The sequence below is a fragment of the Takifugu flavidus genome, chromosome 11, assembly GCF_003711565.1.
Source record: "Takifugu flavidus isolate HTHZ2018 chromosome 11, ASM371156v2, whole genome shotgun sequence".
Lineage (NCBI taxonomy): Eukaryota > Metazoa > Chordata > Actinopteri > Tetraodontiformes > Tetraodontidae > Takifugu > Takifugu flavidus.
In genome coordinates, this window is record NC_079530.1 from 7,705,401 (window position 1) to 7,731,123 (window position 25,723).

Genomic DNA, 25,723 nt, shown 5'->3' on the forward strand with positions numbered 1-25,723 from the left:
TGCAATATGTTCTTATTTAATGACATTCTTACATCCAACCAAGAGGGAAAATAACACAGAAAATGCAAATGAAGGAATTACAGTGTAACATTACATTTATATACATCCAATAATAAAAACAGAAATCACTTTTATTGATTTATTACTGAAAATTTTGATATTTAAAATGAAGGTGTACAGATCTATAAAAGCAATAAAAGTAGCAGTCACAGAAATCTGACATTTGCAATAACTAGGCTTAATATTTTAAAATGTGCACTTAAACTGGCATAAAGGCTGTAAAGGAAAGTGGATAAATGGAAGTCCTGGTGCGTAATTATGTGTCCACAACTCACCAGACTGACTAAATGTGCCCAGAATATCGAGATTGCTCTGTGAACTGCATGTCTCATATCCTACATACAGCCAACATCAAACTGTTAGTATTCTAAGGTCTGCACAGACGGAGATGCTGGTTGAACCCCTTGAGACTCTGCAGATGGGCAAGCTTGTGCCATACTGTGGGTCTTCACATCCAGACGGTAAAATGCCACACAAATGTCAAGGGAAGCCCAGTTGGCTGCACAGCACATACTCCTAGTTTGATACACAACTGAATAATACCAAAGAAAAGGCCACACTCCCATACACACGAGTGCCTCTGCAAACCGCATATTGGCACCAACAATGTTAGAAAGACTGGTTCAGTATTTTAATGGTTTCTTTTCAAGTTGGAACTATAACAATCAGATCTGTACATTTAAGGAACAGTAGCGTAACAGTCAGGGGCAAACAAAGATTTAGCTTGTTTAGTGATCGACCATGACGGTGGCCTTCTGTCTGCAACCACTCCAGGGTGTTAAGGGCAATGTTAAATTATCTATGACCTTTATAGGTCTGCTAGGAATTGGAGCCAATTTGGCAGATATCATGTTCACCCCCAAGTCTCTGGCACAGGACCAGCAACTACCCCTCCACTTCTTCTGCAATGCAGCAGTTTGTAAAAGACACTTATTTATCCAAAATGAACCCAATCAAGCTTTAAAATAGGACAAAGTAATGCAGCGCAAAAGTTGCAAAAGTGTTTAGCAGCAGAAATATATAGGCAGGATTCCACGTAGACTAAATGTCAGATTTAAAATTTATCCACGGTGCTCCACTAACTGGTGACTGAGGGTGTTGCTGTCAGCTCATCACCCACGCCGCATTTGTCCTGTCGTGCCTTCAGGCAGATTCTGAGCATGCATTCACTTACCTGCTCTGTGTTTTAATGTCAGCTCACCCACTCCATCCTGCCCTGGCCCACCATTCCCACCCCCAGCTCAAAGCTGGATTTGCCACCCTTATCTGTCTCCCTGTCTGCATTCCAGAACAGACACAGATATCATGGTCTGTGTAGGATAGCACACGAGCAAACTGGAATTGAAATTGTGGAAATATAGTTTTCACTGTATTCTGTGTATACAAACTGCACACAGAAATAAGATCTATATGGCGCTGATATAACTTTTATCTAATTCAGCATGGCTGTAATTTAGGAAAATAGCTGCAGAGTCCACTGTGAGGAGCAGCAAATAGAAAAACTTCAACGGCCTTGAGGTTTGTAGCTTTGAAGCTGCTGGTGAAAGCCGCGGTTCGGATGAATTGAGGGCCTTGCCAGTTTCACCTGGCTGTATGCATCCTCAAACGAAAGCTCCTCTCTCTGCATCAGGTAGCCAATCACGACGGAGGACGAGCGTGACACGCCCGCGTTGCAGTGGACTAGCACCACGCCTTCCTGCCGAAGGAGCAAAACAAGAAAGGATTGTTCCAGTGTGTGCATCGATGGCGTTCAAAAGTAAAAATCAAACATAAAATACAAAAAGGGTAACTGTTTGATAGATAGACCAGTCTGTAATGACTGAACATATGCTCTCAACTGCTGTCTTTGTGATTAAGGAAAAAAGATTAAGTAAAAAAGGGTTTAAGTGTGTGTGTGTTCTGCTGCTGTTGAGCATGTGGGGCAAGTTCTTATGGAATCAATCTGCGTCGGTATTTCGGTTTGCGAGTCAAAATTAGCGACTACGATTAATATTTTAGTTCAAGCAATTAATTCACTGCAGACAGTGCTGGAAATGAATATTAAAAATCCAGCCACAACTTAGACAATGTGTGCAGGGCAATTGCTCCATTCTGAAGCTCAGCATAATGACAATCTTCTCTCTTATTCTGGTAATATTGAATAAAATCTTTTATGGCATACAGTAAGTGTAGAAGAACAGAAGAATGTATTATGATCAGCACAATATTTGTCAAGAACATATAAAATTGTCCCCCTCTAAGTGCTTCTTGGCTGCTTTGATATCCAAAATAATTGCACATGATGTACATCTAAGGCCTTAGAAATCTTTATACTGTGAAAATTGACTTACCGGGCTAACCCATCACAACAAACATGGAAACTTAATTAAGTCTTGTCAGAGTTTCTTGTTTGCTGTTATTTCACTGTGTTCAACTTGAGCTCCCTCATAACAGTGTTCACTTCATATTATATTTTCCTTGCAGTCAATCCCCAGACATACGCGTGTATACACACACACACACACACCACACACACACACACACAGAGGGCCAAAAATGTAAGTCTCTGCCAACCAATATTCTAAAATGACTTCATAAAGTGACAGAGCCCCAACATGAGTTTTAAGCTGTAATAGGTTCTCTGGCCAGCAGCCGCACAGTTGTGATGTTACACATAACTGTTGCCTTACATCTAACACATCACCGTGAGCTAACTGCATAGATGTGCGCCCGCAATGCCATCTTCAATAAATTGGCAGACATAAATAGGCATGTTTTTGGGCAACACGGGCCTTCTGAGAGATGGGGATAGTGTCAAATTTCAACAGATCTGAGATGCTTTCATCTGGAAAAATGGAAAATTCCATTGTGTGTCATTTCCCCGGGAGTTCATATCCTTCACTGATGATGATGAGCAAATGTGCTAAAGTGTAATGGCAAATTTCACACTTCAATGAATCACACTTTCTGAGTTTGATTCTGTTTATGATTCATTAAAATATTGGATTCTTATTTCAAAGGCAGGAAAGGATAAGATGTACAGCTCAGCTTCTATTCTCTGGGTAATTTTCCACGTTACAGTACAATTTAAAAAAAATAACAAGAACGATTTGCTGTATGTGTACTGTACCTGTTTCCGTGCTTCGTCTATAAAGGAGCTGCATTCTGCCAGGTGTGAGGTGATATCAGTGTCTGGAAGGTCCAGAATCTGAAGCGTCTTATAGACAAACAAATCTGGGTACAGATTTGTGACTCCATAAGCCACATTGAGAATGTGAGACACCTGACGGAGGAAAAACATAAAATCCTTTCAACACATAGCCCCTGGCCCTCCACTTGTCCTGTAGACTGTATACGGTATGTTTGGCCAAAGAGATCTTCTGTCAGCAGTATTGATGACAAGAGGCCACCTGAATGTGACTGAGCGAGTGGGCAGAAAGAGTCCCAGCCAGGGTGCTGACAGAGAGGGACGAGGGGAGAGGAAAGATGAAGGGGAATGAGGTCACGTGGAAGAAGACAAATGGGTCCAATTGGTTTTACAGCATTACTCAGATAAACGCAGCAGAGCTGAGAGTGCTCTCAGAATCATACATATTGGTGTTGTTATTTAAATGTAACATTCTGTGTCAACATCCAAATCTTACTTTCTAAACTTGAACAAAGAGGATGTGATTAATGTTTATCGCCTCCTTTAGTTCCATTATCATCTATGCACATTGACATGCAATCTAGAAGGTTTAAAAACATTCTTACGCTGTACTTGATAACTCCTAAACTCAGTAACTCACTTCTAAAACATAGGCTCAATACAATGCCGCAAAAATGACTAGTATGGTTGTGATTGAGACACCATTTAGTGTTTATTTGGTTAACTTCCAGGAAAATCCTTCATCCTGGAAAACAGGGAGTGGAGGCCTTTGAGAAGCGTCCAATTCAGCATCCTTGGATTACACAGGCACCATAATGCTACTGGCTCCGAGCAGCCACTGCAGAATGTCCTCATCTCCCAGACTTACTGTAATCACATACTCCCTCTACTGAGCTAAACTGTCACTGCACAACTCTTGGAGCTCCACAGGCAGTTGGTCTCCCTACATGGATGCCTCTGTAATCTCATGTCACTGCACATGTGATGCAGCTAGACAAGGGCATGGCTGCTGCATCGATCCGTCTCTACTGACCTTATATCTCTGCAGGGTGTCAATGTCGTGGGCTGCATCCTGAGAGGCTGTAAATGACACAAACAACTCGATGAAAGGACATCAAACGTCAAACTAAATTCATCAAAAGTTGCTTCCAATGCACCTTTGGATATTTGATCAAAAGAATTAGTAATGTTAGTTTTACATTCTTGTAAAGAAATGTGGTTGTATAATGGTTTTGGCTTATTCTTTAGCTTTATTCCTGTCACTGTTGAGCTTTTGTCTTATGCTGGTTCTGTTTATCTGTTCTGTATAATTCCAACTGCCGCAGGCACAAGTGCTAAAGGCGTCAGAATCTGTGTCATTTAATAAAACATTTAATCAGGAAAAGTTGCTAAACAACAGCAGCACCGGAGGGAGAGCTATCATTCAGCAGAAGCCAAAACTGAAAAAAGGCTGCTGAAAAATACACTCAATGGTGCCTGCAAATAGAAAGAAGAAAGAAATGATTTTTCATGAAAACAGAGGGAAAAAGCAAAGCTTTTTCATGACACAGCTGGGAGTCTAAATGACTGATACAGTAAACTGGTCAAAGAAATAAAGACAATAACAATAAAATCCTGGATGACATTTCATCTGAAACAGCAGGAAATGACTGCCGTGAGGCTAATTATATTAAAAAGAATAATAATAATACGAAGCAAGAGTTTCTCCTGACTCACTCAAAGGAGTCTTCATGGAGACAGCAGTGTTCTCCTAAAAGAACTGAGGTGGTTAATTTTGTAAAAGTGGCATATGGACAAGGAGTCTTCCTTCAGCTGCTCAAGGAGTAACATTTGCACTTAATCTGCAGGCGCCCAGAAGATGGGCTGCCTTTGCAAATAAGCCACACATCCTATGCTTTATTAAATATAGATGGAAATATCACATCTGTCAGAAAAGCAGGGATGAAGGCAGTTTCAAAAGCATTTTTGAATAGAAATAATGAGTGGTTTGAGCCAATGCTAACAGATTTGCCCCACTTATAGCCTTTAAAGCAAGCCAACGGTATAGATTTAATATTAACATGCTGCTGTCACCAGATTTAGTCACTGAAGGAAAATATTGAAGTCATTTCAAATAATGCTTTAAGAATTAATGCAACTGTGGCATTTCGTTCTAGTCTATGAATATTAAAAAATGAATGATTCAACAGCTGAGGCAACGATTTGACATTTTTAGGACTAAATCTGTCTAAAAAAACACGATCTCGATCAAACCTCACCAACATAATGTGTTATTGATCTGTAGTAAGAAATTCCATAATACTTTTCTAGGTCAAAGAACAATGAAGGTGAGCAACACCTCTGAGCTGTAAGAAGATTCAGTGTGACGCTCAAGGACACTCGATCGGGATGGATTCATGCTGACATGTGAAGCGATAATGCCGTGTCCTACAACTGAAGGTCGCGTCATGTTGCTCCCTGAGATGTCTTCAAAATTAATGCCATTGATTTACTCATTACAGGGATTTTATATACTTATTATTCTGAACAAACCATGAAAGACAGCCTTAGGGTAGTGGAATACTTTAGGGACCATGTGACAATTAATTAACATTTAAGCCACATTTAACGTTGGTCGCACAAGCTAATCAACCACAGAAACACATTCCTCTTTCTGAGTAATCTAATCTCATATTCAACACAATAATCTCTGCAATTTTCCACTTGGTTCACATTTTTATAGGGCCATCTTATCTGTATTTACTGCCTGAAAGAGCAATTATAATGGTAATGTTAGTATTAATGCTAATATTACTTCAAAGAGATTCATACAGAAGGCTTTACAAGCAAGGTGGTAAATACAGGTAATACCAAAGGTAGGGAGGCACTTGAATAATCACTATGGCCTTTGTGTTGTTTTATTAATGATATTTCAAAAATATCCTTACCACAACAAAGTATTTTACATAAATTCTCATGTTTATCCAATACTGTTATATATAAAGTAGTTTCAAGGTTTGACATTGGGTTATTTTCTTGTTCCCATGGGGGGTTGGTTGTGAGTACCAGTTAGGACTGTGCACTTATAGACAGAATTTGTTGTGACTACAACATTAGAATTATGAGAAAATAAAGAATGTGGCAGCATCAGTCAGAGATTTATGTGAATCACAACCAATAAACAAGTCATAGAATTTCTTTAGAATCCAAGATAAGGTTTCTGTGTCAACTGGACTGTTTTTCCTCCTTAAAGACGTTTCGCCTTCTCTCCAGAAGGCATCTTCAGTACTCACTCGCTGAGAGCAGAGTTTGGAATTATAACCCTTGTGGACCATTAGCATGCTAATGATCTGGGTGGTCACCTTATGGTGGCCACCAGGCAGTCACCCACTCTTTTATGGAGAGGTTGTTTAGTTTCACCAATGTACAGTTCCTTTCATTGCTCCTGGCACTGTGCCACTGAACTAAACAAACTCTCCATAAAAGAATGGCCCAACACAGAGGTGCCACCTCTTCAGGTCAAGACTCAGCAGTCCACTTACACCTAAAGGAGAGCGGGCACTCCTTTGAGGACAGCCAAGTATGGGTACTGGCCAGAGAAGACTGCTGGTTTAAGAGGGGTGTCAAGGAAGCCATCCATGTCAAATTTGAAAAACCATCCTTAAACAGAGGTGGTGGCCTTATGCACTTCCTATCACCCACATACAATGCAGTCCTCCACTCCTTCCAACAACAATCCAAAGGTTCCCCCTGTTTCAGGAGACCTGGAGATCCACCACCATGTGAGCCAGCAGACAAAGGGTAGACACAGAAACCGAAACAAGGTGAACGACCCGACCAACGACCCTGCAGACAACTCTCAGGTGACCACCCAGATCATTAGCATGCTAATGGTCCACAAGGGCTATAATTCCAAGATCTGCTCTCTGTTCAGAACTGAAGAAGCCTTCTGGAGAGAGGCCAGTTGGCAGAGAAATGTCTTCAAGGAAAAAATAGTCCAGCTGACACAGGTTCTTACCTTGGATAACTATGACCTGGATGAATGAGAATCTACTCAGACAATTTTTTTTAGAAGTTTTAAAAATGATAGGATTCAAATAAATATTTACCTAGCAGCAGAAATGGTCTAACAACACCAACTTGAAGGTCCAGGCTTTTATCTTCAACAAATCCACAACCGACTCCAGCTTCTAGCTCCTCCAATTGGTCCTGGCCTTCACCTCCATCACTCCTCCTCTCTAGCAACATCCTGCCAGTTACTGTGGTAACCCTTGTACACTGTTTCCTCAGACGGTTTCTGGAGAAGCCCTCAATCTCCTGAGCCAACGAATGCATGACCGCAGATTTTTTTGCAGGAATCAGCTGCAAAAATCCAAAGAGAAAGACTAAAGACCAAAGCTGAGAGTTGACAATGAACAAAGATGATGCATATGTTGATCGACTGTAATGCCAATTTAAGACAAATTGACAACCAATACAAATTTCAGATTATTCTAGACCTCAGCAAAATGTATTTGTATAATTAACAGGCGGAACAATTGTCACGGACACTGCTCGGATTTGTGCAATGTAACGTTTAGAGTTCCAGTGTCGCTTACATACCGGTGTTTTCTTAATGTAATGTTTTCATAATCTACAATAACTGCATCCTCACAGCGTTATGGTTGGCTGTTGGTTCCATACATTTAAACTAGTTAATTCAGGCTCCAAATGTGCAGAAAAGTGTGGTGACGCGAAGACCCGAAGAAGCTGACAGCTGAACCGGAAGTTGCGTCACAATGTGATGCGTTCACTGACTCACAAAGAACGGTAAAAAATCTCGCTCACCAGGAAGTCTAAATGTGGGGAGGATAGTGCTTTAATACTGCTGGCAGAGTAGGAAAAGATAGATTTAAATGTTCGACATTGATATGACGAACCCCATTTAACTTTTTAAAAAGCCTAATATGGACTGTAGAAAAAACAAAATATTGATTTGGCCCTAAGCGTCCTTTTTAAAACACAGCTTTATTTTTGGATTCAAAACGTTAATTAAATAAAACTGAAATCAAGTAAATACAAGTGTGTCTGTAAGATTCCCACCCAGAGTCGTGTGAACACTTTGCAAAAGTGGGTCGACAGATCTACTATTAACGTGCTGACGTGAACGCAGCAGGAAAGCCTCGTAAAAATCAGGACAGCTCCTGATCCCTGTGACCGAAAAAAGCAGGGAGACGGTGGGTGGAGTACAGGAAGCTGCTGTCCCTGGTTCTTTGAACATGGGCGAAATCTAACAACACTAAAACCACATACGCTCTTTCTTTGTTTACGGGCGAGAGACCGCAGAGGTTTGTGGTGATTTTTCGGGGGGTTTTACGATTGGAAATCTGATCGAACCGCAAGAAGATGTCTCGGGGAGTCATCCAGCCCAGCCAGCAGAAGCTGGCAGAAAAACTCACCATCCTCAACGACAGAGGAATCGGGATGTTGACCCGTGTTTACAATATAAAGAAGGTTTGCAGACACACGCACACATAATCAACTGAAACAGCCAAATGAAGAAAGCGCTATTGTGGGTTTTGTGGTTGTAAACGCTAATGGTTGAGGCGGTATGAATGTATGATTAGCCCTGCAATGATTACTAATTGTAGCAGTAGATTGGATATTTTATCAATAGGGCATAACAGTGACGGTATATAATATTCATAGAACCTGCGATCATGCATCGGTCGACACATTTGCATCCTAAATGTGCCTCCTTAGCAAGGAAGCGATGTGTGGGCAGTGCTAGCTGCCTACAAGCTGTCGCTTTAGCTTGCGGCAAAGCTGGTAATTTTTTAAAACGTAAACCTCTCCTCGTTCCGCATTAAATACGCCGTGTACATAAACCCATCGTGGCCGATTTGAGTTTTTTTCGAACGTAATTTAAGGAATCAAGCAAGTAAAGTGATGTAGGCACACCGTCAGGCCTGCACCAGCGTTGATAACAAGCTAGCGTCGAGCGGCAGGGTTAATGGCGGCGACGGGGCTATGCTAAGCTAGCGTTGGGGCGTCGTCTCTGCTGGCTGAGCAGCCAAAACACGAAGCTCACCACAACATTAAAGCAACACATTCAGGTGCTCTTGCTGGGTGCTCCAGTATTAAAACATCCAGTGTATAAAGAGCTTTCAAAACACCTTACATATCTGTGCAAATACCCGCGTCGTTAATGTACTAAGACGGTCCGTAACGTATAGTTTTAATTAATACAAATAATTGACCTAAGTTCCCTTTAGGCACTGTTACTGTCAGCAGATCATAGAAGCTGTAATTAATCGATCAGTACCCAAAGTTAATAAAAAGGTCGCATTGTTTTGAGAAAGTGAGAACAGTACGGTCGTAGTTTTATCCCGCAGATGCACAGATTCATCAGGGTGGAATCAAAAGCGTCTTTACACACCGATCTGTGTGAGTTGATGTGGGTTCTGATGTGGAGGAGTGGAGATAATGATGTTGTGGCATGAGCTTTGTGTGTATGATGAGAAAGAGTTCAGTGTTTTCCTCCACTGTCTGAATGCTCATAGTGTTTGAGCTTTTCTACTTGGTGAACCACCCCCCCAAAACCCCCCACAACTTTAACAAGATGGGTTTTCCTGGGTGTTAAAAGCAAACAGTATGAGCAATCGGGCACGTTGCCAGTTTGTTAATGATGACAGTCCACCCTTCCTCTTCATTCTCCCTCCTCCTTTATCCTTGTCTGTCCCACCATCGCCATATCTTGACCGATCTGTCTGACTGTAGGACTTCTGAACATTCCCTCACTGGGATCGTTCCACTACTCTTCCTGTAATATTAGGAACCTGGATTCCAGCCACTCCACAAATGTTGAAGTTATGTACAAGATGGACACGCGTGGTTTCTATAGCGACCGCAGGAACTCAGTCGTGAACCTCCCGATTGGCAGTGCGGTGCTTTGGTCCACAGTCGGTGCAGCGTTGTGAAAACGTGACGGTGCTTGTTTTTGCCGGCCCACCACGTATAGAGCTGGTAGTTTCTACCCTTCCGTTTGTTGTAGCCTCTCACACCCTACTGGAGCAACACCACAGCAGGGCGACTGGGATTTCTGTTATCTTAGTGTTAACATTTCTGCTTTCTTCCTCACACAATCTACCCTTGGGAGGATCTAAACACCCCTTTCTGGCCTTGACATGTGGTCGTTGTTGGCCACTTGAAACATTTATGTTGCGTGGAGTCAACTGGTGGATAAACTGCTCGTTTCTGTCGTCTGCTGCTCCAGCATGGACGGTTTACCCCGGTTTGATTCCCGACAGTGGCTGCGAACACGTGTCTTTACTGGTGCAAACATAGCAACCATCGTGTTCGCTTATATTTCGTGCCCTCGTCTGTTTTTCAACTTGAATTTCATGTAAAAAAAAACCCACTTGATTTCTTAATGAGGTAATAGGAAAGGTTTATTTTCAAATCAGATTTTGCCACGATGTCATTAGATTTATTGCAGGTTCGCTTCTGTTTATGAGCAACCAATCTGTGTCCCAATGCCTGTAAAAAGTGACGGTTTTAGATATTCTGGAGGTGCAGAATGGCTGTAGATTATCGGAAGTGGCTAAGAAAGTGCATGAGCTGTGGTCTTTTGTGTTAAATTAGCCACTGGATCCAGTTAGAATATGACGCAGGGCACCTGTGATGGACAGGGGGATTTTCTGCTTCCAATGTTTAAGCTCAGGAATATTATTTTTTGGGTTTTAAAGGGCACATTGCTAACTTTTTAAAATAAAATAATCACTTATTGTTACAGCGAGGTCATTCTCGCTCCTAATATCACCAGCATGAGCTGATGTTTCCCTTTTTGCCTTGATGACTTCCTCTGGAGTTTTTTGTTTCCCCCCTTCCGTCACATTCGTATCAGGTCAAACCTCTTAGTTTATTATTCTGTTAGTGCCTTTGGACCCACTCTCAGCCAGTTAGCTCATTTTGTTCAGCTAACTTTAGGTAGGAAAACATGCCAGCTCATAGTTGAATAATGTAATGATGATTTAATATTTCCCCCTGGGGATGTAGCGTATTGTGCAGCCCAGAGATAAATGAATAACTGTGTGTCCACATAATGAAATGACTTCCAACATTTGTTCATACATCATCAGCATTAAACCCAACCCTTCTGTGCAACTGTCATTTGATAACACTGTCTTAGCCGCATTCTGGAGCCAAATATTGTCACCGGGGCCCGACTTTAAACTGTTCTTAATGAGACAGGGCTGCTGCTGACAGAATATCCGCCTTAACGTTCCGTCCGAAAATTCACATGCAATTGTAAATGAATGTGTCCGAGTGTGTAGGTAGTGTGTTACTTTGAGGACAGCATGTGTTACAACAAGTGTTAATACTATCACATGTTAGCGCAGCGTGTGTTGTCTGTGTTTTAGTTAGAAATATTATTTTAAAAGCCTGAACGGCGGTCCCTGATGCAGGTGTATGCTAGGCTGTGTGAAGACACCTGTCCATGTGAGTGTGTGTGTGTGTGCACATTTGTGTTAAACGAGACAACCAACAGTGTGTCTGGGTGGGCTCTTTGTTTTGATTTCTTCTCTTTTTCTCTCCGTTCCAATGCTTCCCCCATCTCCTATGCAGCAAGGACAAGTTTGGAAGGTTTGCAAAGTTTATCACCTTCCACTTATGAATCCGTACCTCCCCCCCCCCTCACCCTTCCTCAGCTCCCTCCTCTTCCTCTCCAGCCCATCTTCTCCTGGCTACCTGTACTGACATGTTGGGCTACTCGTTTGTTCCCCAATAACGTCCATAACTGATAGATTTTTTTTAAATTTATTTCACAAAGCCTCACTAGAGAATGTGTTTTACATTGTTTATTGTGCAGAGTTCAATTTTATGAAAGCTACATTTCTAAATGCAGCTCAAACAAGGTAGGATGACCAAATATTAACATTTTACACTGGAGAACTAACAGTTGGCCGAAATCTGAATAAATGTCAAAGAGATTCTAAAAAGAATGATCTTTTCTGTTGAGAATAAAGAAAGTAGTCGAGTACAACGATTTGTGCTATTTATTGTCGTTAATCTTATTTTCTGAACTTTATTCTGTGAAAACTCTCCACTGTACATTACAATAATCGTGTTGGCAGGTTACACAACGAAGAATTTCCGTGTCAGGATCACTCCCGACACGACTTTTGTAAGATCTGTCATTATTACTGTTATTATACCTAGTGCTGTATTCTCAGCTGTAGATGGCCTAAATAAGATTTCTCATTGCTGCTCCGCCAACCGATTTTTCTAAATCTACTAAACGAAAGCAGACAGATTCTAGTCTGACTGAAGAATTTAAATCTGGTCTTTAGTTAGACTTTAATGTGACAAAAGAGCCAACACAGTGTAAGGACTGACAAAAATAGGGCTGCACCACAGTTAAGATAAGAACATTTGGTGTCTGGAGTGTAGAAGGAGCACTGGGAAAGTGCCTTTTTATCAGTCGCTCCCTCGTGTTTGGTCACAGATGCAAACGGTGGCATCCAGATCGGTTCTGGTATCCAGGAAAAGCCCTCGATTCATCTCCCACCTTCTTCTGTTTCTCTGTTTCTTCACATCTACTGTTCTTTCATTTGCTGACGTCTCCTTTCCATCCATTGTCCCATCAGCCCCGACCCAGCCAGCTAGCTTATTTTACCAGCAGCAGCACTGACTGTATAGACGAGGCCACGCTGTCACGAACAAATGATCATTGTTGAAGGATTTCTTGTGTGATGCTGTTCCTTTTAGGGAATTTAGTCGGTGAAAGTGGCATAACTGAACCACCAAACTAGATGTTTGCAGAAGGGAAACATTAATACAGTTTGCTGCATTCTGTTAGATCAATTTTCTATATTTAGCATGTTTTAGCCCAACAATTGACTCATTTAGAACATTTCCAACATTGATCCAACAGTGTTAATTTTCTAATATCCTTATTATGCTATGTGATCAGGTTTGGGCTAAAATGTGAGCAAAAATATCTAGAACCAAAGTCCCTTTGGTAATTTGACAGTGCTTTTTTTCACTCTACAGTTGCCTGGCTTGAATCAAAGGGTAAATACAGTTTAGTGCTCCGTATAGATGATGTGTAGGTCTAGGCTGGTGGTATGTTGTGATCATCAGAACTGTGCTGTGTTAGCAAAATAACAAGGCTTGTGCTTCTGCAGCTGCATGGACTTTGCAGTCACATCTTTATTCCTTCCTGTCATGTACCATAGATTCAGTCCAGCCCTCATGCACATAAAGAATACATTTTCTCTTCCCACATACCCAGTGACGGGTAAGATTCTGTCTGCAGATTGGCCAAGACAATGTAAACTAGCCTTGTTTATGTAAAGGAACAGAAGTGTAATTGAAATAAATGTGGACATACATCAAGTGCTAATAACTCACTATGTAGCAATAACCTTTTGACCTGAAGAAGCTTTTTTGTGGGTTTTTTTGGGTCCCAAATTGTTGGTCATATGTCAGTCTTGCCATAGGCTCATTAACTAGCTGTCTAAGCTGTTCTTTAATGTTAAGTACGGTGGGTTTGAAGCTGTTTAGGTCTGACAAAAGTGGACGCAAGGAAAGACCCAAGAGTAGGGTGCATCAGCAGTAGTTGTGTGTTTTTTGTGTTAGATTCCCCGTTATTTGTCAGACTTGTCTTTTAGAGTTCATTCGGGCATTCCCCACAGGTTTGATTTGTACCAATTTTCTGTCCTTTTGTAAAACATATTGCTAAATTAGAGCAGATGACAAGCAGCAACAAATGCTAATCACCCCTAATCAACAGCAACAATAATGGGAGTGGAGAAAGTCAGCTGTATTTAAGGTCATCTGTAACCAGAATGGACAATGTTGAGCTGCTAACAGGCATTTATTGTGTCTTCTGTGGAGTGTAGGATTGAAGAAACTTGTCAAGACTTGATAACAAAAAAAGGATCATTTTATCCTGTTTTAATACTGGTGTGGTAGCTGAATGCTGTGTTTTAGCTGTTTTAATTCACCTGGCGATACTGGAAATGGCTCAGATACTCCAAACTAAATCCTAGTTTATGGTAATAGTCCCTTTTCTTCCCTGGTTTCCTCCTGACGAGTTCAGAAATTCTACTAAATTTAACCTGAACTCAGGAGGCTGTGTAACCTCAGAGCTGCCAGTGGTGCCGTTCTCTTCCGTTTTGTTGATAGTTACCACATGCATGGTCCTCATCATCTTCCCTATCACTCACTGTTCCACTACCCATAATGCATGAGCACTGTTGCCTCCTGCCACACAAAGAAGCAGCCCTTGTGGAATAATGAGAATATTGATGAGAAGAAAAAGGCAGCCGGGCAGGTGTCGTTAAATATTTATGCTCCTGCTCTGCCAAAGAAATTTAATGTCGCACAGTTGTGGACAGCAGCAAATATGCTCCTCTCTAACCGCTGGTCTGTCTTGGGTCTTTTCTCAGTTGACCTCACCGTGGGCCTTCATGCTTTTTCTTCTCCTCTTTGTTTCTCTTGCTCCTGTGGCATTGGGTCCCTTCTCCATCCCGCTGTACCTGTCCATCACCCTCTCCCTGCCCGTCATGCAGCAGTACTAACCTGCGTCAGAAGTGAAATTCTCATCATCTGGTTCTCAGTGGTTCTCATCATTTTTGTGTTGTGGATAGATGTATAACATACGCGACACGAAGGTCGGCAGATGCAGGCATTTGTCGTGAAGTATGTGTTTCAATAAGAATTATTCCTATTTTGAATCAACATTTTTGCATCTGGTCCCAATTTTCCACAACTTAGTAGCTGAGAGCCACTGTTTTGAATTCAGACCAGTGTTTCTAACAGTTAAACCTGGTTTATCTAACCCACAAAATACCAACTGTTAAACTTCACCCTCCCGTGAAACAGTTTTCAGTCTTCTTGATGCACCTGCAGTAGTCTGGAAGAAGCATCATTATTTACATAGAACCTGGAATAAACCAGTTTTTACTGTAAGCACAGCTTTTCTTCCCCAGAATCAAGATAATAAGAACTCAAGTATCAGAGTTAAGTTGTGTAGAAGCCGGAAATGCATCTATTCTTGATAGAGAAGCATTATTTAGATAGAGATGCAGCTGGATGTAATTGTTTTGTCGCCTCTCACCTTTATTTCCTCCCTCTCATTTCCAGGCCTGTGGCGATGCGAAGGCTAAGCCCTCCTACCTTGTTGATAAAAACTTGGAATCTGCAGTTAAATTTATTGTCAGAAAGTTCCCTGCTGTGGAGACACGTAATAACAACGTAAGTACGTGTGTGTTTGCCTGTGGTTGTCTCTGTTTGGGGGGGGGGCAGGCAAAATTTCATCAATATTAGTTCTGCTGTCTAACCATTTTTCTCCGTTACAGTGGCTCCAGACTATTTAAAATAGTTCACAGGAACCGTGATTTCTGGCATCTCGGTTCATCAGTATTAAATGTTATATAACTCAACCACAGCACCACTGTCACTTTTAATTCTAAAATCACAGATAATGCACTGATGTCACAGGGACACCTGTATCATATATTAAAACGTGCGTTGCAGTACTTGGGTTTCAAATAATGTGCGTGCACGTCCATCTGTCTAGCTGTTGGATGAGCTGGAGTCATTGCTCAGGTGTTCCTACTGGACCTGTTAGCGTAGCCCACAGCTACTGCCTTATGTGATTATTTGCTATTTAGTGTCAGCTTTGTGTTTGTGGATGAGTGGATGTCTGTCTGACTGGCTGGCTGACTGCTTTAGTAAGTATAACTGTGCAAAATATGTCTCTTACGTTGTTTTCTGCTTTGTTTCTGTGTTTGTTTATGTTTTGCATGCTATACTTGGCTTATTCCGGACTTGTGCTTTTTGGTAAGTTTTTGTATCCAAGTTTCTGTATTTTACTTTAGCGACCTTAATTTTGTGATAATGTAATTGTTTGTAACTGTTGTTAAAGGCCGTGAGTGTTTTTTTTTTTAGTTGCTGTGCTGTATTTCCTTTCCTAACTCTGCTGGCAGCCTGTTTTTAATCATCATTATCATTATTTTCATGACGTATTTTTATTATGGTTTACTGCAAATTGGTTAAATGGCTGACTGGCTGATTACGTGCACTGGGGAGCGTTTGGTGGGATCTGATAGAATAAAGATATTGTTTTTGCTAGTCTGAGTAGCCCTTAGTAACCCTGTTTGAACTCCTCGGTGCAGCATTGTTGCCTTATATTTTATAATTCTATAGTCTTCTTTTCTGTCCCATTTGGGTCATTACATTTTTGCCCTGATAATAGAAGTTTAATTGGTTTTTTTAATCACCTTTTACAGCAACAGCTGGCTCAGCTGCAGAAGGAAAAGTCAGAGATTCTGAAGAACCTGGCTCTGTACTATTTTACCTTCGTAGATGTAATGGAATTCAAGGTAGGAAAACGTGACCCAACACTTAAGAATTATGTAGAGATGTCATTTATCGTGGTATTCATACTATGTTTTGGAACAGGACCATGTGTGTGAGCTGCTAAACACCATCGACGCTTGCCAGGTCTTCTTTGATATTGTAAGTGCAGGACAGACAAACACACGCTGTAGGCAATGCAAAAGCTCAGCTATAACTCTGCCTTTGCTAAGAAGGAAGAAAGCAGAATGTTGTTTACAGTGTCTTTGTGGAAATAGATGGTTTTCTGTTCTGTGGAGCTTTTAACCGCTGTTACAGATGGTGCAGTGGTCACATAGACAGACAAATGGCAGCTGTTAGCGGGCTGGCTGCTGTTTGAAAGCAGCATGGGTGAGATTTCCCAGACACAAAAAGAATCAAATTGAAATGTATTATTTGCAGAGTACTATTTCCACAGAGACTTTTCTTTCCTGCTGTTTAAAAAAAAAAAAAAAAAAAAAAAATTAAATAAAAAGAAAACCCCAACAACAGTGCCATCATCTCATTTTGCTTCCACCAAAGCTTCAACATCTGTATTCATATTATAATGAGTGTCAGGTGGACATATCAGACATGGATTTTCCTAGAGGGGAAAAATCTATTTAAATAAAATCTAACCTGATTTCTTTTTTTTTCCCCCACCTATGTCAGACTGTAAACTTTGACCTGACCAAAAACTACCTGGACCTGGTGGTAACATACACTACCCTGATGGTCATACTGTCCCGCATAGAGGAGAGAAAAGCCATCATTGGACTGTACAACTACGCCCATGAGATGACACATGGAGCCAGGTACTCGGGACACACCAAAATCACTGAAGGAATCTGATCGAGTGTGGCATTTATACACATAAACACGCACTAGAAATTAGAAGCAGCTGTTATCTTATATCTGTTTTAACTGTAATACTTTATGTGTGCTGTAGTGATCGGGAGTACCCCAGATTGGGTCAGATGATTGTAGATTATGAAAACCCATTGAAGAAGATGATGGAGGAGTTTGTTCCCCATGGAAAGGTAGAACAACTCACTTCAGTACTTCATCTTATCTTGGTCAAGTGAAATTAAACATGTTTTACTAATGAGACATTGTTATCGTCGTGCTCGTTGGCGCTTTTCTGCCCTTGTTATAATGTAAATCACATTTTTGTCTATGACTTCTTCCACCTGTTCATTCTCTTCCTCCATCCATCCTACTTTCTTTCCTTTCGCGGATTTATGGTCTGCAGTCGCTATCGGATGCGTTGATCAGTCTGCAGATGGTCTATCCCAGGAGAAATCTTTCGGCTGACCAGTGGAGGAATGCCCAGCTGCTTTCTCTTATCTCTGCGCCATCCACCATGCTCAACCCCGCACAGTCAGACACGGTTAGTAGCGCATCTATTTAACGAGGATTTTAATTACAGGGGTGTTTAAGTTCAAACATATCTGCTTTTAGATGCCGTGTGAATATCTGTCCCTGGACGCAATGGAGAAGTGGATTGTTTGTAAGTGCTGTTAACAACCTGAACTCGTATGTGTTTATATTAGGGCCTGTTTACTGAGTGACATGCTACCTGTGTGTACTCTTTCAGTCGGTTTTATCCTGTGCCACGCGGCACTGAATAGCGACGCAGCAGCATTGTCTCTGTGGAAGCTGGCTCTGCAGAGCTCTACCTGCCTCTGTCTGTTCAGGGATGAAGTGTTTCACATCCACAAAGCAGCAGAGGATCTCTTTGTCAACATCAGAGGGTAAGAGGGAATTAAATCACACATAAACAATCACAATTATTGGGCATTGATGGTGAATATCTGCTGCTTCTGACATGTGAGAAACTGTTGTTTTTGCTTGGAAAAATTCAAATAGTAATTCAAATTTTTTTTAAAATCACCTCTTTCTTCTTTTTTCCGTGTTTTCCAGCTACAACAAACGCATCAATGACATCAGAGAGTGCAAGGAACATGCTCTTTCTCATGCGTAAGTACATAATGCTGATTGATTAATCTCTCTGTTGTACGGCTTCATACCTGTCATATGCAATCTTCTAGTTTTATCACTCGGACCACATTTTCTTTTATTCACTTATATTTCTAGTTCTTTCTCTTTCTTCCTACCTTTAACCACCCTGTGAGCTCTTCCTTCAGCCTTAAATCTCTCTTTCAGCCAGTGTCACACAGAAACGCTGCGTTCTTATCTTCATCCTCCACTTGCTGCATTTTTTTCGTCTTCCCTTTGTCTTCCCGGTTGCCTCGTCTCTGCTTTTATCCTTATTACTTATTCTGTCTGTCCCTTTCATCTTCACTCTCATTCTTCTTCCTTCAGTGCCATCTGCTTACTTTTGTACTCATATGCAGGATTGTCCTAAAAGTGTCAAAGTACTGTTTAATCGTGTGTTTTGATGCTTTGATTCCTTCTGCCTGTTGCTCTCTAGAGGCACGATGCACAGAGAGAGACGCAAATTCCTCCGGTCAGCTCTGAAGGAGTTGGCCACAGTTTTGGCTGATCAGCCTGGCCTGCTGGGTCCAAAGGTAACAATTCTGACACCATGGCATGATTAAATAATGCCCAAGGCTACTTTAGAATTCTAAATAGTTGGCTTTGATTTATTTTTACTTTTAGTCTCTTTAGTTTGGAAAGAGACTCATAATATGATTTGTAATAATAAATAACTTATAGTTATAATATATGTATATTTGAAATAAATAACATAATTGAATAAGTCAGATTTAAGAGGATATTTTATGAAATACCACTTTAGAGCGATAAGTTTATACAAATGTTTCCATTTATTCACTTCACATAAATCTGGTCCACTGGGTGCTGTTGATATAACATTAACTTTATGCAACAGTGCTTAAAAGGTGGTGCTGTGATGTTGTAAATGTTGTGCAGGGGAGACAGTTTTCCCACCTGCCCTATAAGTTATCCTGGACAGATGGCGGTCTTCCAAGCACGGCTGATTCTATAAACGCAGTGCAGATTTCATTCAGGGGGGACGAGAGTGCAGCAGCTGCTTACTGTTCGGCGTAATTGATCATTTTGACTGTTACATCTCAGGTTTTGCTTTTCTTGTTTTAGTGTGTGTATCTGTCTGATTCCTCTGTTGTGTTCCATCAGGCCTTATTTGTTTTTATGGCGCTGTCTTTTGCCCGCGACGAAATCATCTGGTTGCTTCGACATGCCGACAACATCCAGAAGAAAAGCACAGATGACTTTATTGATAAGTAGGCAAACCTATTTACACACGTATACTTGCAAAGCAAGCAGATGGTCACACTTGTCCAAGTTTAGCTGTTTGTTGATGATGTTTTGTGCTTTGCAGACACATAGCAGAGTTGATCTTCTACATGGAGGAGCTCAGAGCTCATGTCAGGAAATACGGCCCAGTGATGCAGCGATACTACGTCCAGTATCTCTCTGGTTTTGATGCTGTTGTGCTGAATGAGCTGGTGCAGGTATGAGTGTGCACTTCAAACACAAAATGGACATTTAGGCACCTTATTACTCGTTATATGCAAATTTACAGAAAGAACGGACAGAAATATTGAAAAGGCTTTAAATTATTTCAGAATCTTTACTTTTGCATTTGAAAATTGCATCTAGATTGAAATTGGAATTCACAATGGGGATTTAAATGACACATCTATCCCAGCTGAACTTTATAATCAGAGTTTTACCCCGTCTTCTTTTAATAGAACCTGTCAGTTTGCCCGGAGGACGAATCCATAATTATGTCTTCATTTGTCAACACGATGACCTCTCTCAGTGTCAAACAAGGTAAACTTTTACGTGCTGGTTTTATTGAGGAAGCCATCCAAGCTGGAATTAGTAGTTGTTCAAGAAACACTTGTGTTCTGGGAGAAGGAAGCATTTCTAAAGGATCACATTGTTGAGTGATGACTTATCATTTCTGTTTCAGTGGAGGATGGAGACGTGTTTGACTTCAGAGGCATGAGGCTGGACTGGTTCAGGCTTCAGGTATGCACACAGTCATAGAAATATGTCCGTGCCATTTATCTAAGCATACATTCTTTGTTTGCTTGTGAGCTGTAAAATATTCCTACTGCTCATATCAGAGAAGTGATGTGCTCAGATTTGGTAGTCTAATTCTACGGGTGAATCTGATTGAGACGGATGGCTCAACTCTTTTTTCTTTTCTTTTTTTTGTGTCTCTTCTCTCTTTTTAGGCCTACACAAGTGTTTCAAAAGCCAGTCTTGGCTTGGCTGATCACAAGGAACTGGGCAAAATGATGAACACTATTATTTTCCACACAAAGATGGTGGACTCTCTGGTGGATATGCTGGTGGAGACATCAGACCTTTCTATTTTCTGGTAAGAGGCACTAAATTGTACAGTACATGCACCCTCTATGCATGTATGAAAGGAAAACAGTGCTGTTAAATTGTTCATCATCCTTGTTTTATTCTGCCCATCCTCTAGTTTCTACAGCCGTGCATTTGAGAAGATGTTTCAGCAGTGTTTGGAACTTCCTTCCCAAAGTCGACACTCCGTCTGCTTCCCTCTGCTCTGCACACACTTCATGTCCTGTACACACGAGCTCTGTCCTGAAGAGGTAATGCCACAGTAGCAGCTGTGGGCGGAGTATTCAAAATAATTAAAACGATGCAGCAACTAATTGAGGTTTCCTCCACCATAGCGCCATCACATAGGAGATCGAAGTCTGTCATTGTGTAACATGTTTCTGGACGAGATGGCCAAACAGGCCAGAAACCTCATTACTGATATCTGTACAGAACAATGTACCCTCAGTGACCAGGTAAGGACCCCCGAGGATAATATTAACTCATGTTACATTCATGTCTTAATAGGCATTCGCTTTCATTTGTTTTATCAATGAAATATTGTTTACTTATTTTCTTTTTATTCTTTTACTTTGTCATAGTTGCTTCCTAAGCACTGTGCAAAAACCATCAGTCAGGCTGTAAATAAGAAAAGCAAGAAGGCTACGGGGAAGAAAGGAGAGACCGAGAGGGAGAAACCAGGAGTAGAGAGTATGAGGAAGAACAGACTACTGGTTACCAAGTCAGTTTGAAAATAAAAATGTGTTAAAACAAAGCATTTATTTTACTACTTTGGAGTCATTTGTTATTCCTGCACTATTGCTTCTCCCCAGTCTGGATAAACTGCACACGGCTTTATCTGAACTCTGCTTCTCCATCAACTACGTTCCTAACCTGGTTGTTTGGGAGCACACGTTCACACCAAGAGAGTACCTCACCTCACACCTGGAGATCCGATTCACCAAGTAAGCGAACCGGAGGGCAATGATGTGATTTTTAATGTTGCGTTGAAGCATTTTCCTCTTGAGCGTCACTGGTTAATGAAAACGTTCTGATTCTAGGTCCATAGTGGGGATGACCATGTACAACCAGGCTACTCAGGAGATAGCCAAACCCAGTGAGCTGCTGACCAGCGTCCGCGCCTACATGACTGTACTTCAGTCCATAGAGAATTATGTCACTATCGACATCACCCGGGTGTTCAACAACGTCCTCTTACAGCAGACGCAGCATTTGGACAGTCATGGGGAGCCCACCATCACCAGTCTGTATACAAACTGGTATGTTTTCTCACTATTCTTGAGTAACACTTCGAGTATATTTCCCTTGAGCTTGTTCTCATTTATTAAAACCCTTTTCTGTGTGATTACTTATACCACCACGCCACAGTTGATTTTCATTTTCAAGGTTAACTTTATGAATTGACTGTCATGACACTGTAGTTAGCTCAAAAGAACTCTTTGCATTTGTCTGTAGGTACCTGGAGACGTTGCTTCGCCAAGTCAGCAATGGACACATTGCTTATTTCCCAGCCATGAAAGCCTTTGTCAACCTCCCCACAGAAAATGAGCTGACCTTTAATGCAGAAGAATATTCAGACATCTCTGGTACAAACATAAATCACCCTTTTTCTTAAACAAAATCAGGTTTATCTGTATTTTTCCACGAGATATGTGGTGGCGGTGTTGTTGTTTGGTTTGTAATTTCTGGTGTCTGAATTTCTGCAGAGATGCGTTCTTTGTCTGAGCTCTTGGGTCCATACGGGATGAAGTTCCTTAGCGAGAGTCTGATGTGGCACATCTCATCCCAGGTTGCTGAGCTGAAGGTATTTCTCCCGCATAGCAACAACTTTGTAATAACCTTTTTCATGTATTCAGGAGCAAAAACACATTTGCAGGAAAAAGTCTTTTCTTACTGTGAAAACTTTTTGTCCCCTTGTAGAAGCTAGTGGTAGAAAACATGGAGGTGCTGACCCAGATGAGGACAAGCTTTGACAAACCAGATCACATGGCAGCCCTGTTCAAGAAACTCACCTGTAATTAAACACACTCTTTACTCATTTGCCATGAATTCATGTTCTGCTGGTAGAGCCCAGCTGTTGTTATAATATTTAACGATCACTTTCTGTAATTTACAATACAGTTTATCAGATTTGTAGGTGAATTCTGCTTTGTGTTTGGATTTCAGCTGTGGACAGCGTGTTGAAGAGAATGACCATCATTGGTGTCATCCTGTCCTTCCGCTCCCTTGCTCAGGAGGCTCTGAGAGATGTAAGACATGACTGTTAAAAACACTGGAGCCATTCAGAGCGCAGCCAGTTCAAAATGGCTATATTTATTATAATTTATTTAATGCACTGTTATTATATATTCTATACAAGCCACGGGGGCTATCATGTAACACAGACAGGAAGCTCGGTGATCAGGTAACCGTGGTGATGTGTATCATTTGGAACCACGTGAATACCTAAAATTACAAAACAGCAGTTTACACAGCAATTTAATACTAAAGGATATAAATGTATTCTTCAGTATCAAAGTTAGATGAATTATAGGAGACCTTGACCTTTGATATGAGGGGTAAATGACTGGTTTTAAACTGGTACTTTGGAGAAGAATGGGCACAGCAGTAAAAGTGTGGAAGTGTTGACTTGCACATTTAAGGTACTTGAAACCCTCTGGTGTGGTTTAGAGCAAAAGAAGAGTCTTGACTGTCAAATGACCTCATAAATACATGTATGGAATACAAGATTGCTTCCAAATTCACCATCATTCACTGATATATTTATCATAGTTGGTCTAAAGGCATCCTTAATCCTGTAAATCCTGCGGTTCACGCCACACAGTAAAGAGTCTTTATTTCTGTCATGGCACCTGCAGGTGTTGTCCTGTCACATTCCTTTCTTGGTCAGTTCTGTGGAGGACTTCAAGGATCACATTCCCAGAGAGACAGACATGAAGGTGACATTAAAGGACGTGAAACCATCTTTGAATGATGTCATTGTCAGCGCGCATCCGGTGGCCTCATGCATATTTTTTGTGTTTCCAGGTGGCCATGAATGTTTATGAGCTGTCGTCAGCAGCAGGATTACCCTGCGAGATCGACCCAGCTCTTGTCGTGGCTCTTTCTTCACAAAAAAGTGGTGAGAACCTTCTCCAGTTATGCATATTATAAAGTCTCTTTTTTCCCTCAGTCTCTGGGTTTTTTTTTAAAACATGCTTTCTGTGTTTGAAGCCATGCCTGATGTGTAAAAGCACTTGTCTCTCTGCAGAGAACATCAGTCCAGAGGAGGAATACAAGATCGCCTGTCTGCTGATGGTCTTCGTGGCCGTCTCCTTGCCGACACTGGCCAGCAACGTGATGTCCCAATACAGCCCCGCCATAGAAGGTAAAGACCCTTGTATTTATCAGAAATGTTTTATTTTTTAAGTCTGACCTGTATCTTAAATCCTAATTCTGCTTGCCTCAAAGAATTGTTGACTGCTCTATGCTGCAGACAATCGTGAAAAATGCACATAACTACTGATTATTTGCTGTACAAATGTTGTTATTCTGTCTTATAATTAGTTACTGTGAGTGTAACATATAATAATTTTCTTTTTACATAATGACATTGAACCTCTGATCAGTGTCGTAGAATGTATCAGGAAACATAATTTATTGCATCAGTGCCATGAGACTGTTCTGCATGTAAATATTACCCAGCTTGTACCCTCACATGGGTTCATTTGCATGCACAATAACTTTATAATCCTCTTCATTATGTTCACTTTTTAAATGACAATTCATTTTAGAGGTCAGTGATCTCACTATGACATGTTTAACCTTCATTGTAGGGTGTATTTAAATGAAAAAGATATATATTCCAGTCAAGACAGCTGCTTTTGTTTGAAATCGACATGCACTGTTGTAGCTTAATGAACTTTTGATAAGATATCAAAACCTTTGTCACTCAAGGATGAGTTATCAAGGCTTCTTAACAACCTTGAAATGAACAGCGCTGTTGATAATAAGGGGCATTTGAAAAGGATAATTAGTTGTAATGCGCTCCCTCATTGTTGGTATGCTGACTGCATATTGGCCAACATGTCTAGCAGCACATACCAATGCAAAGCACCAGTGTAACCATGCCAGTTGGAGTTTAAATTCCTTTGTGTGTATTTATATACATTTATACGCACATCTTGTTGTTTAGCTCATGTTTTGATCCCATATGGATTTTTCTGTTTTCAAATTCTGGACAGTGCTGATGGTGCCACAAAATAAAGCAACTATTAAGAGCTGAGGTTTTTATGTCGTCTTGTTCACGGTGTGCATCTACTGCCCCCTACAGGCCACTGTAACAACATCCACTGTCTGGCCAAAGCCATCAACCAGATTGCTGCTGCTCTTTTCACCATCCATAAGGGGAGCATAGAGGACCGCCTGAAAGAGTTCCTCGCTGTAAGATTGACCTTAATCGCAATCTGATATACTGTATTAACCCCCCTTTTTTTTAAGAATTAGATGAAACAGAGACATGGTAACTATATGAAAACATGTGTATGTTTCAGAAACATTAGAAATTCCCTTCTTAACAATTAAAAACTGAATTGTGAATGATAAATGTTTGAGTGTGGAACTTTTTGTGTTTGTAGTTGGCGTCTTCCAGCCTGCTGAAGATCGGCCAAGAGACGGACAAGATGACAACACGCAACAGAGAATCTGTCTATCTGCTGCTGGACATGGTGCGAGACACTGAATCACTTAAATAACCTTTTCCCTTTGTGGTTCCGCTCTGTGAAGGATCGAAGTTAACTAAATTGTCCTTCAAACAGTTACAAAATACGAAAAACATGGCTCCTCCAGCATTTCTGGCTTGGTTATTTGGGGTGTTTATCAGTTTTT

The 25,723-nt window shown here is 41.0% G+C and overlaps 2 protein-coding genes across 8 annotated transcripts in view; one reads left to right on the top strand and one right to left on the bottom strand.

Annotated features, from left to right (window-relative positions):
* LOC130533421 (dual specificity protein phosphatase 19-like) lies at window positions 1-9,621 on the bottom strand. 4 transcript variants are annotated; one of them, XM_057046800.1, is made up of 5 exons: window positions 9,107-9,621; window positions 7,276-7,528; window positions 4,221-4,267; window positions 3,170-3,322; window positions 1-1,756 (listed from the first exon to the last, which is right to left on the bottom strand). In XM_057046800.1, the coding sequence occupies exons 2-5, from the start codon at window positions 7,499-7,501 to the stop codon at window positions 1,565-1,567; spliced, it is 618 nt and encodes a 205-aa protein (XP_056902780.1). In that variant the 5' UTR covers window positions 7,502-7,528; window positions 9,107-9,621; the 3' UTR covers window positions 1-1,564. The 4 variants fall into 4 exon arrangements, with proteins under 4 accessions (XP_056902780.1, XP_056902779.1, XP_056902778.1 ...); XM_057046799.1 differs by lacking the exon at window positions 9,107-9,621 and adding an exon at window positions 7,850-7,943; XM_057046798.1 differs by lacking the exon at window positions 9,107-9,621 and adding an exon at window positions 7,769-7,935.
* nckap1 (NCK-associated protein 1) overlaps window positions 8,291-25,723 on the top strand; it is a 19,771-nt gene continuing 2,338 nt past the window's right edge. The window contains exons 1-31 of one of the 4 annotated variants that reach the window (XM_057046790.1): window positions 8,291-8,659; window positions 11,774-11,791; window positions 15,299-15,409; window positions 16,447-16,539; window positions 16,619-16,675; window positions 17,204-17,346; window positions 17,481-17,571; window positions 17,784-17,921; window positions 17,993-18,041; window positions 18,129-18,285; window positions 18,455-18,511; window positions 18,966-19,062; window positions 19,652-19,758; window positions 19,857-19,989; window positions 20,230-20,311; window positions 20,454-20,512; window positions 20,722-20,867; window positions 20,976-21,108; window positions 21,193-21,312; window positions 21,439-21,578; window positions 21,670-21,801; window positions 21,898-22,116; window positions 22,313-22,443; window positions 22,564-22,661; window positions 22,778-22,871; window positions 23,024-23,106; window positions 23,716-23,796; window positions 23,885-23,978; window positions 24,108-24,224; window positions 25,170-25,279; window positions 25,474-25,563. In XM_057046790.1, coding sequence (XP_056902770.1) covers window positions 8,552-8,659; window positions 11,774-11,791; window positions 15,299-15,409; window positions 16,447-16,539; window positions 16,619-16,675; window positions 17,204-17,346; window positions 17,481-17,571; window positions 17,784-17,921; window positions 17,993-18,041; window positions 18,129-18,285; window positions 18,455-18,511; window positions 18,966-19,062; window positions 19,652-19,758; window positions 19,857-19,989; window positions 20,230-20,311; window positions 20,454-20,512; window positions 20,722-20,867; window positions 20,976-21,108; window positions 21,193-21,312; window positions 21,439-21,578; window positions 21,670-21,801; window positions 21,898-22,116; window positions 22,313-22,443; window positions 22,564-22,661; window positions 22,778-22,871; window positions 23,024-23,106; window positions 23,716-23,796; window positions 23,885-23,978; window positions 24,108-24,224; window positions 25,170-25,279; window positions 25,474-25,563 — 3,288 coding nt within the window. In that variant the 5' untranslated portion in view covers window positions 8,291-8,551. The remainder of the gene's footprint in view (window positions 8,660-11,773; window positions 11,792-15,298; window positions 15,410-16,446; window positions 16,540-16,618; window positions 16,676-17,203; window positions 17,347-17,480; window positions 17,572-17,783; window positions 17,922-17,992; window positions 18,042-18,128; window positions 18,286-18,454; window positions 18,512-18,965; window positions 19,063-19,651; window positions 19,759-19,856; window positions 19,990-20,229; window positions 20,312-20,453; window positions 20,513-20,721; window positions 20,868-20,975; window positions 21,109-21,192; window positions 21,313-21,438; window positions 21,579-21,669; window positions 21,802-21,897; window positions 22,117-22,312; window positions 22,444-22,563; window positions 22,662-22,777; window positions 22,872-23,023; window positions 23,107-23,715; window positions 23,797-23,884; window positions 23,979-24,107; window positions 24,225-25,169; window positions 25,280-25,473; window positions 25,564-25,723) is intronic. The other 3 variants (XM_057046791.1, XM_057046792.1, XM_057046793.1) reach the window with 3 other exon arrangements.